The 11,530-nt window shown below is 35.8% G+C and overlaps 2 protein-coding genes across 2 annotated transcripts; both read right to left on the bottom strand.

Moving 5' to 3' along the window:
- Positions 1 to 2,102: 2,102 nt before the first annotated feature.
- LOC140936577 (uncharacterized) lies at positions 2,103 to 4,184 on the bottom strand. The gene is made up of 2 exons (XM_073386084.1): positions 4,090 to 4,184; positions 2,103 to 2,760 (listed from the first exon to the last, which is right to left on the bottom strand). Exons 1-2 carry the CDS (start codon positions 4,169 to 4,171, stop codon positions 2,315 to 2,317), a joined length of 528 nt encoding a protein of 175 aa, XP_073242185.1. The 5' UTR covers positions 4,172 to 4,184; the 3' UTR covers positions 2,103 to 2,314.
- A 3,732-nt stretch (positions 4,185 to 7,916) lies between these two features.
- On the bottom strand, positions 7,917 to 10,944 carry LOC140947195 (uncharacterized). Its single transcript, XM_073396257.1, has 2 exons — positions 10,658 to 10,944; positions 7,917 to 8,236 (listed from the first exon to the last, which is right to left on the bottom strand). Exons 1-2 carry the CDS (start codon positions 10,737 to 10,739, stop codon positions 7,956 to 7,958), a joined length of 363 nt encoding a protein of 120 aa, XP_073252358.1. The 5' UTR covers positions 10,740 to 10,944; the 3' UTR covers positions 7,917 to 7,955.
- Between the last annotated feature and the right edge of the window lie 586 nt (positions 10,945 to 11,530).

The following is an 11,530-nucleotide window of genomic DNA, read 5'->3' as shown; positions in this document are numbered from 1 at the left end:
TCTTCAAAATATTAAGAAGTTTAACGTTATATTCATCAATAATAATTGCTTTAGACTTTTTTATATGCTTATAATATACTTTGAGAAATTCTCAACTTGAGTCTGCTGTTTGCCGTTTGTGGTAAATGTAACTCTAAATCTCTCTGTACTAACTTTGATGCCTTGATACACAGGGAAAATAGCCATATCCTCTTCTTTCCTCTCAATGTTTAGTAACACTTGTTTCTGCATCGTAATGTAAAAAAAAATAATATCGCTTCAATGTATATTTTCCCCGTTTTGTTTTGCTTTTTTTTACCATCATACTCTTTCCCTTTGGTTGGTTTTCCTTTGTTATTCTTACTGCTGGCCCTTTACAGCTGTGAGAGGTTTTTGGGAAAAACGCCTTTCTTTTCAACCGCAAGAAAACATCATTTTCTTTATTGCCGTTCAGTTGAGGGTTTAAGTTCGTGTTGTCTGCCTGGCATGGTCAGTGTTGAGGTTACTTTGCACGTCTTTATTCCAAGATGACGGTCTATACTTCCCCCCCCCCCCCAAAAAAAAAAAAAAAAAAAATAAATAAATAAAATGAATTAAAATACAAATAAACAGTACGTATAACATTATATGCCTATAACATTAGCAACTGCATATACTTACGGCGCGTGTTATATACGGGCCGGGTAAACATAAGAACCTAAGGGTTCAATAGACTCTAAAACTAGCTACAGGTATCTCTCATCGCAGCAAGAAAATGTTTGAACATATTGATCATATTATCCATATCATCAATTAAAGAAAATGACCACGAAGAAAACCAAAAAGTCGTGACTGAACTAATAAAATATATTTTGAACAATATAATCTCGAACAAACACTTTCAGGTTATGCTTTTGATGTCTATAATTATGTCTATAAAACTTTCTTGTTTTCACTGGCAGGAAGTTTACAAATGTGCATAATCCGTATTTTTGCATGTTTTGAAAAGCAGATCAGTGCACGTGTTAGAAAAATAATGCAGTATTTGTGAAAGTCACTGTCCTAGCTTAAAATAAAATAAAATATTGTTTAGTCGTTTTTTTTTTTTTTTAATTTTAAAAATCCATCTCTGTTTACCAATCGTAAGAAAAGTTTAAGGATGGATTTTGCCCAGCAAAAGGCCCGACACATTTTAGATTCAACTCTTTCAATGCAGATGCCTTGGGCACATCTACGGTACTAACAGAACCAAGATCTCCGGGGCAAAATACTGAAGTTGGACTAAACAAACCCACGTATTGAATTCGTCATTAAGGACTCCATATTATAGGACAGGTTTTTACGTTGAGCAGAGCTCAATTTTGTTGTTTATTTTCCTAGGAATAGATGAATTAAATTAAAAAAAAAAAAACCTTTTATTAGATTCCTGAGACTTTTTTGTTAGGACTATTGAAAATAATGTCAATCGAAAATAAGGGTTGAAGACGTCGGAAACACTCCAGATATTAAATTCAACATTTCTGTTTTTGAGGAATTAAAACCATTAGGTCAGTTTTCTCTGTAACAAGTCTTAGCATAGTAATAGATCGTTTTCACATAACATCTTGACTCACAATCGGACTCTTTTTTGGGGCAAAGTTCAACGGTATTCATATCATTTTGAAGTTACTAAAAGAGGAAAAAGGTAAATAAAGAAGAGGTTCTGCATGATGCGGTGACTGCAACAGATACTGAAGATCCACTGTGTTTTCATCTTTGATAATCACCAGCTTTCATAATCAGTCGATCTCTTGTGCTATCTGTGAAAATAGGCTCCGCCTTGCAATTAATCATTCTGTTTTTTGACAGCAGAATCGGCCACGCCATTATTCGTATTTTCGGTATCTCCTTAAATGGATAAAAATATTTTCCGTTTGAGGTAAAGCGAACATACACATGTTCATGACGTCATCAATACATTTATGTAAGCCTTATGTTAAATTAGACTTGTGAACGTTGGTAAATAAATCAAATCATTTCTTTTCTAATCGAGAGGAGCAGCCTTTTAAGACTGCGTGCTAAAACCCTTCGGCCCGATCCAGACACCTAATACGCGAGAAAATACACTTTTTGTTGCCAAAGGTGCAATTTATCATATAGCCATAGCAACGGTGATCTTTTCACATGTGATAGCCATGTGAAAATAACATGTTGTTTTCAAGTGTGAGGCTCACCTGGTATTTCATTAGTGTTTATATAATAAATTTAATTTCTTAGTGTCAACTCACATTCATCCTTTAATTCAAAGAACAAAAATATACATCATATATAACACAATCTGTTTGACCTGACGTTAGAATGCATCTTCGTTTTACGCTCATTTTGAAGCCCAGAACATGATAAAAACATAACCGATAGAAACGATGCACGCTGTTGGCCGCGATCCTCCTGATGCACCCATCAGCTGTTGCCTTCTCGTTCCAGTGTTTTGACTCTTACTTCCTTTTTTCCCCTGGTCACTGTTTGTGCCTTGTTTTCTATTCTTAGGTCCTCTTTCCGCTCTTTTTTTGTGTTGGCGATTAGAAGCGTTATGTTTGTCAGAGTCATCAAGATCTTCACCATCGTTTCCATTTTGCCAACCATTTCTACCACGGCTTTGCGCAAAACCTTCATCTTCGCCATCTGTGTCATCCCTAGTCGGTGCACCATCACTGTCCACATCTATATCCCCCTGATCAGGCTGACCTATTTCCATATCATCCCTGTCAACGCCTCTGTCGCCATTTAGGTCCTTACCCATTTGGATTGCGTTTATGTCATCGTCTTGTGTGTCAATAATAATAACAATAATTAAAATAAATCCAACTGGAAATATTGAAAATACTTGCCATTTTCTACGAAGGTGACGTATTCAGGAGCACCCAACGATTTATGTTCTGAAAAGCAAGCATTGCCTAGACACGATTTTTGGAGGTTATGTTTTTCACAAGATCAAAAATATTGGAAAAAAAAAAAAAAAAAAAAAAAAAACATTGGGCATTTTGAGCTAAGACAAAGATTTAAAAGTTCCCTTTGATTTTCCAATAAAAGAGTGGTTCCTAAATAACCTCCAAATTTAGACCGGAACCCTTCGGGTAACTAACACTTCTGCAGTTTTGGATGAGAAGAAAAAAAAAAAAAGACCTCTAAGTTCCACTCCAACATCCCGTGAAACAGGTAGTTTTGGGGGCAGCTCCAAGTTAACCAGACAGGCTTCTAAAGCCTAGAGAAAATCATTGAGACACTTCTGACGTAATTCGAAACATTCTGTAGTTTTACTATAAAAAATAGATATATTTGGAATAGATTAATAGAAAGATAAGCTCTTATGTTAATGTATGGTGGCGAAAGCACCCCCTCCCCCCCCCCCCCCCGCAAAAAGAAAAGAAAAGAAAAGAAAGAACAAAAAACAGCTTTAGGCTATCTTATCAACAGCATTAATCATATTCATTCCTCTTCAATATGATGATTTATTTAAAGCCGTGCACATGGTTAAAAGAGAAAACAACAGCAACAGATTTGGGAGCCTGCCCAAGTAAAACTAAATTATTTTACCAGCTTAACATTTTTGTGTGTAATTTGAGTTATAAAATTTAGCTGGTTGTACTACGGCTCTGACTGGATTACATTAAGTACATTACAGCTTCCATAACACGACGTGTCAAATTTCATTGCATGCAAAGTATTTTAGCGCAGTCTATTGTTTAACTTTTCCATGAACACTCAGAAATAGCCTCTGGTTCAACAAATCATGTATGAAATTAAAGTAAAGAAGGTAACAAGTGTGGGTTCATGGAAGTTGACACCGACAAGACATATTTTTTTTTTTTAACTTCCCTACTGTTTTTTTGCCCAATACAAAACATTTTGTTTTCAGTTTCAGTGCAAACAATGAGAAACCAGTTCAAAAATTAAATATTATCAAAACAGTCCAAGACAGCATCGCCAGTTTTAAGAATTATCTGACTGTTGGAAGACATGAACGTAAAAATTATAAATAAATAGTTTCCTGTTTTTTATCTTTTTAAAGTTCGAATCAACACTGGGACTAAAACTACATACATTCAGAACCTTTTATAGCCGAAAAAGAGGCTGCTAATTTGATCTCCGTACCTTCTGGGTTTGGCAAAAGGCTGCAGCTAACTTCGGTTAACAAAGTTACAAAACTGATAAGGAAGAGACCCTTGGATGCCATGATGTCAAGGAACTTGGCAGATGGTAATGGTAAGGTAGCTTTTATAACGATTGTCTTATACTTATATTTGCGCTTACTTATAGTTGCATCTTATTTACAATAATGAAGGTTAGATCCATATTATATTATGCTGTTACTTAGAAACATGATTATCTGCGTATACAAAAGCAACGGAAAATAACATAAGGTGTTAATTTTAGAACTTGAAAAAAATAATAATGATAATAAAAAGCCTTTAAAGGTGAAATGGGCTGAATTAAAATCCTTTTTTTCAAGTATTCTTTTTGATATATTAGGCCTGTTATATACGTTTCTAGCAGACTTTTCTTATACCACACGGCTATTAGTTTGCATACCACATAAGGCCAATGGGCTTAATATTTGTAATCCACTCTTGAGAAGATCTTAAATGACTGTGGTATTATAAAATATTATATTAAGTTCTTAGTGATGTTGGCACTGTAAAGTTTCTAGCGTGTTTCAGTCAACCGGAAAGTGCAAAAAGCTAAGGAAGAAAAAAGATGGGAGAAAAAAAAAAAACAAAGTACAAGCTCATAATTATATTAATTTGTATTTTGGAAATGCTACCCAGGAATTCTTATAAATTTCAAATGTACTCAGAAAACAACTAATATGGGATGGCGAAGTCCCGCAAAAGATTATATCGAAAAAAAGAAAGGTCGTAGGGCTAAAAGTCCTACAGAATCATAAAGGCTTATAGAGAAGACAATTATAATGGGCTAAAGAAAATAACATTTCCTGAGTGGAATATATATATTTATTATGTGGAGGAGAGTGTTTTACTGGGAACTAAACCACTCGTAGATTCCATACGCCACTTCATCCGGGACCCGAGTGGCGTATTTTCCGTATGTCACCTTTGTGAGTGTCGTATCGTTCAATGACGTCACGATTTCCGCCTTTTGCTTTTGTTGAATTGGTTTCTCCATATAATAAAAAGAACATTACACGTTGGCTCGAAGATATGAATTTTATGTTCGAGTGGCAAGAACAATATCTCACTCGTTCGCTTCGCTCACTCGTGAGATATTGTTCTTGCCACTCGAACATAAAATTCATATCTTCTCGCCGCCGTGTAATATCCTCTATATATTTTATGCAGCTTGTGAAGATGTTTTTAGGCCTACTCTGGGACCTAAAATCGCCTTAACTCGCCCTAACTCACCCTAACTAGCAGCTTGAGATTCTGTTCAAATTTCCTTATCTCGCCTTAACTCGCTTAAACTCACATTATCTCGCACAAACTCGCCCACTCTTTTTATTTTTCCGGGATAGGTGACATCCATTACTTGAATATGCTTTTGCTTAGACAATTGAGCATACTGACACAGGGCTCTTTTATCACAGCTCAATGCAGGGCTAGTGTTTTCTACTAGGAGGAAAACAAGGCCAGAATTCCACTTCACATTTTTAGACGCACTTTAGACGAGAGCTGGAAAAGAATTATAGTTATTTTAGAGAGCTGTGTTTATTTGTCTTATCGCCATGGAATTCCTTTTGCCCATGTGATTTCAAGGTGGCTATTAACCAGTAACCAGGGGGGATCACATTGTTTGGTCATTCTTTTGTACGTAAATTACAGGAATATACAAAAACGCGGTTCAATGTCACCCAGTGAGGAACATACGACCTTTAATTAGAATTGTCTAAGGTCTGTTCTGTGGTATTTCACCTTTCCATGTTCGTCCTAACAGATCTCAGAAAAAGGCTTCTCATATGAACCTACGGGAATCATTACCCGAAAAGGTTGAACTAAGTAATAGCCGTACCGAGGTTTGCTATCCCTGGGACGTACACGCAAAGTCATACCCCCTCCGTAATACAAGAGGGGGGGGGGGAGGGTTGATGGAACCTCTCCTTCGAGTTTTTAATATATGTTGCAGTATTTTAAAAAGATTTTACCATTGGTGCAAAACCTTTGACTTTCTCGACAGAATGAAGTAAACTTTATGGGTGGTGACGCTGCTGAAGGCCTGTGACGTCACCAAACTAAGTCGGCATCTTGGCTGCTATCTTGGTTTTTGCCAGGATTTAGAAATCAGGTAAAAAAACTTACGGAAGTGCTATTTTTTTGTGCTGGACATTAAACATGTGTAAAAATGATCTCAAGAGATAAACAAACAGCTACTGAAAACGTCAGGTGCTGATAATTGATCGTCTGTACAAAAACAAAAAGAATAAAATAAAACATATACTCAGATGGAGGAGGGAATACATCATTGAATTTAGAAGCATATTAATCTGGAGCAGTTAATTTCAATTACTAGAATGCCACTCAAACGAGAGATTTTTCAATCTATAGAGCAGTGGACCTCAGACTTTTAAGCTTTTTTGTTATTCAGAAAACTTCTGATAACCCGCCCTCATGAGGACTGGGTCAGTGATAAGAGAGATGTTTTGCCTCTCAAAGAGCAAATGGAGGTGATATGAAGAAACATTCGAAGCGCTAGGCAGACACAAGGCTTTACTGCTCGACTCTAGCAAAATCTCTTTTGCTCGAAAATCTGTGAGCGAACTCGATATTATATGAGTAAACTAGCGATATTATATGAGTAAACTAAGCTTTGAATAAACTACCATCTGGTTCACCTATCGACAAAGCGCCAAAAACATCTGCTAAGCAACTTTTTTTTTTTATTAGGGAAGTAAAACAACGGCTAGTCATTATTTTCAAAAATTCAAGAAATGGTTGCCATACTCTGATAAGCAAATATGAAAATTGCACTGTTTTTTTTCATATTAAGAGATCAGTGCGTCCATCATGAACAACTCCAAAGTGTTTATTCCCGATTGAGTTCCGTATACCTCCACGCAAGAAAGAGTGGCTTCGTTAGACAGATCTGTTGTGGTGCAGAGGACAATCGCATGTTTTGTCTTGAGAGCATTTTTGAGCCAGTCTTGTATTTCACTTTTCACACAGCTAATAAAGAGTGCAAAGGATAGTAACGTTTCAAGAGACTGTTTTTGTTCAACCTGTTGGGGTATAGATAATTACCTGATCAGTGGCATTTTTGCCGGGGCCAATTTTTTCCCAATTTTTTTTTAAGGGGTAAATAACGGTTGAAAATAGCTCATATTTTTTATGTTTCATTATTGTTGTTTTTTGTTTTTTGTTTTTTTTTTTCAGTTACGAGCGAGTGTAGTACAGTATCTGTGGCGCTGGGGGGGGGGGGGGGGGGGGGAGTATTTTTGCAGGGTCAAACGTTTTCCAACAAGGTCCAATAAACTTAGAGCTTATTTTATTTTATACAACAGTGATCCAGTTCACATTTTGTCATTTATCGTACAGGGGGCACTGGTTATGGTATAGTAGACGTATGGCCACTTGCCTACTTGGGTGCATTTGTTAGCCAAATATATCCCAAAAGGTTCTACTACTCTGAGGAATATTGCAACTGATATTTTGAAAATTTAAATTAGTGAAACATTTGTTGACTATCCCACAGTTTCTCATGCAAGGTGATGAAGTGTAATGACCTAAACATTGCTGGTAAAGTGTATAAATCGATCAAACTTTGTTGATCAGTACTATTTTTTCTGTTAAAGATGCTACGTAACGTGCAGTCAACCAAAAGTATGTCAATTTTCAAGCCACGTAGATTTAATGTCAATATTTTTTATTTTATTTTTGTTGTGGTTGTGTTTGTTTATTTTTCATATTTGATGAGGAAATGGTTCCTTTAAAAGTAGAAAAAGAAATGTATCTGTCCAAAATAGTTTAATGCAGCTGTGTTTTGATGACCAGCATCCCACCCTTAAGAAACTAAACGATTATTAATAACCATAACATAACACTTAAACATTTGAGACATAGAGCTAGGGCAGTAACAATTTCCCCACTAGATGTCATTCCACTGAAGGGCATTAGGTTTTGGAGTATTGGGAGACTTTGAAACGTTTGAAGTCCAGTATCATCCGTGTCATTGCCTCCGTTTCCTGGTCCTTCATCGTCATCATCGTCGTCATCGTCGTCATCATCATCATCGTCGTCATCGTCATCATCATCACCGTCATCATCGTCGTCATCTTCATCATCGTCATCCTCTGAAAAAAGTCATTAGATTTTGCATTAACAATTAACTTATTGGCAGCAGTGAGCTAGGTAATTGATAACATTCAGCACAGAAACTACTGTTTCACTTTCTTTTTATCTATAGTCTACTAAAGCCACTCTTACACAAGACGATCGATCTTAATCTTTTACAATAAAGAATAACATTTGTCCAACAACAAGGGTCCTCTTATATTACAAGTTAGTGGCATTGTATTCTGCCCTCATTTTTACCTAAAAATGACATTAAGGACAAAATCATGGTCTAGTTTGTATAGTTTTCAAATGTATTGGAATGCTGTTTATATTATGTTTTGTATTTTTCCCAGCGCTTTGCTGTAAGGTCCTTAGCCCTAAATGTTTTGTACTAGTCTAGCTTAAATGAGTTCACGAGGGGTAATGAGTAAATTAATCAATCAGGGGCACCCAACGAGAATATAGTTCAAAACCACTTAAGCATAGCATTGTTCAACCTATTTTAGTATTTAAACGGTAAATATAGGCATATTTTTATCCCCTAAAAATTTTTTATCTGTTCGGATTTCCTAACTGAAAGTCTTGTGATCCGAAAATCATAGGGATCAAAACTTACCTTTTCGAAAATTTCAGCCAGGAAAAAGGCTCCCAAAAATTCAAGGTGACCTTTTTAGAGTAAAAATGCGTTAAAAATGGGCAATTATACCATTTTGGGGGGTTCGAAAATCCTAGGAGAGGCAGGATAACGCAGAAATTGAACAAGTCGCAAGCCATAAACTTCATGGTATGATCATTGATGAACATGGCGATAAACTCTGCATCAAACTTTCGAAGCGACTCGACCTTTTACGCCATATTAGCCCCTACCAGAGGATAATCTATTTTAACGCAGTAATTAAATCTCTTATGGTCTATGCAAGCACAGTATGGACTTCGTGCAAAAAAGAGGTACTTGAGAGAGTTCTTCGTATGCAGAAACGGACCGCACGTATTATTCTTGAAGCACAACGCACAAGTCGAACAGTAACATTTTTTAACAACCTAAGCTTGATCCCCTTTTATAACGAAGCGTATATTAAACGTTGTGAACTGGCCTTTAAAAGGATAAATGGTAGTCAATTACACGACTATTTAAGCGCATCTCTGAGAAAAAACTCCGATGTTCACTCAAGAGACACGAGAAATTGTGATGTGAACTTATTGTGCCCTCTGCACAAGAACATCTCAGAGGGAGGACGCACCTTTGCTGTAAGAACTGTAAAGGACTGGAACAATCTACCCCGATCACGAAAAACAAGGAGGTCTTTGAAATCCTTTAAGGCTGAATTATGGAAAATAACTTTAAATTCTCAGAAGTCAAAGGGATCGTTTGACCTAAATTAATGACAATAGATGGATATTGGATGCTCTTCGTTTTAAGTAGTTTTTTATTTTTATTTTTATCGAATTCTAGGAATTTTTTATCGTAAATAATAATTTATTGCTAAAGTAGTTTTTATAAATTGTATTTTTATATTTTTAGAGGGCCAAAAGTTGATTAGTAATGTTTAGTTACTGTTACGAGTCACCCTCATAAAATAAAGTCTCTTACTTAGGCAAGCAAGAAATTTATCAACAAATGTTCCGAAAATTCTAAATCTCAAATCGTCTTCCGAACAGATATTTTCCAAACATTGTCGTGCCCCTGATCAATCTCGATCGATTTAGGCCATTGGCAAACTGAGAAATCGGTAGCGTATTAAACCACGATAAAAGGAAGGTATGATACATAGGAAAAAAATTATAATCTGTAGGCGAAAAGAAAACAAAAACTTTCTTGTTAATAGTGTATCCACAATAGAAGGGCATAATAGCATGTACAAGACAAGGAGTCAGTATAGTCACGATATAGCCAATGGGTCATTTTCATTGCTCACAAAATATAAATGAGATAAAATATGGATAATTGTTGGGAAAATTGGTGAAGGGGAAATAAGGTAAACTTAGTGTAGCCTTTCAAGCTATAGGCTACAGAAGTTCAATGCTGACTAAGTCTGGGAGCAAAATCCCTAAATCAGTGTTCAAAAACCAAGATAGTCAATTAAACTGTTTTGGCTTATCTGATTGAAATGCTCTTACCCGAGGAGGCTTTGTCCTGTACTGTGTTAAGTGCAACTGCTGATTATAGGGGTTCACTAGACAAAAGGGTTAATTTCATTTTCTACTATGAAATGTCAAACTAATATCACATGAAAATTGTGCAATCGTTAAAAATCGATGGTAAACATGTTCACCGACAAAATTAATTGAAAATAATTATACTTAATAATGAGGACAGGTTAAAGGAATGCTCTTGTACGTAACTGGATGGCAAGCTATCACCGTTTGCATTTGACTTGTTATGGGGTTTAAATAAGAAAATATGGAGAATAGAAAAAATATTTTGTTAAACCTCTTACCATCTGGAGCTGGTGAAGATGTACCCCAAAATGCTTTCAACAAAACAACTAGGCAAAGAAGCAGCAAAGCTTGAGTGGACATGTGTCACCACAGTTCTCCAACCTTTTTTTCGTTCCTCGATGAATTTCAATCTGTTTTCTTATTTTTGTCAATGTAGAAGGTAACTTAAGTTCAAAATATTGTTCTTCTGTCACCCAAATATCGTTTTGTAGTGTCGCTAGCATTTGTTTGGCAATTGCTTAAGCAACTATATTGGGCTATATGATGATTCTGTCATTACTTTACATTTTTTTACATTAAAAATGGAGGCCAAAGGCATCATTGTTTGAATCTATTGTATGAGATCGAAATACTTAGAAAAAAACACAACCTGGGTGGGCTAAAGTGTTTCTTATTTTCAATAAACCCTAATCCATCTAAAACTTTCATGATATTGGCTTTTACATAACGTCTAGTAGTTTTATTGACCAGTGTAGGCTATTTATGCGGCAAAATGACCCGTGATTAACTTCATGACTGCATAGTTACATTCAGTATGACACAATGTAATGATCGCGTATGTATAGTATTCTACGGAAGCAGCCCCACTGAAGAGTAAATGATGAAAGATATCCATAATGCTATTAGGCTTGATTAAATCTGCAGTGCGACACCAAAACAAGCCAGCTTAAAGATCTCGATGATCGAATTGTCATCGATGTCATTGTTTAGTGACAAAATTGTACAATCATTTCCAATCAGAAATAAAAAAAATAAGATGAAATAAAATAAAATAAATAAAAAAATGCAATAAAAAGGGCCGAAAAGAAGTCTCCGATAGAAAACCACTCCCTTTATTCTCTGACTGTGAAGAGGCAAATTGCTTGCGTTTT

Source organism: Porites lutea, chromosome 1 (genome assembly GCF_958299795.1).
Source record: "Porites lutea chromosome 1, jaPorLute2.1, whole genome shotgun sequence".
Taxonomy (NCBI): domain Eukaryota; kingdom Metazoa; phylum Cnidaria; class Anthozoa; order Scleractinia; family Poritidae; genus Porites; species Porites lutea.
This window is presented reverse-complemented; position numbering and strand designations above follow the sequence as displayed.

Coding starts and splice junctions, on each gene's coding strand:
- LOC140947195 (XM_073396257.1), bottom strand. CDS start 10,739: ATGTCCACTCAAGCTTTGCTGCTTCTTTGCCTAGTTGTTTTGTTGAAA. Junction 8,237..10,657: donor ATCTTCACCAGCTCCAGATG/GTAAGAGGTTTA, acceptor GACTTTTTTCAG/AGGATGACGATGATGAAGAT.
- LOC140936577 (XM_073386084.1), bottom strand. CDS start 4,171: ATGGCATCCAAGGGTCTCTTCCTTATCAGTTTTGTAACTTTGTTAACC. Junction 2,761..4,089: donor CCTTTTGCCAAACCCAGAAG/GTACGGAGATCA, acceptor TTGACACACAAG/ACGATGACATAAACGCAATC.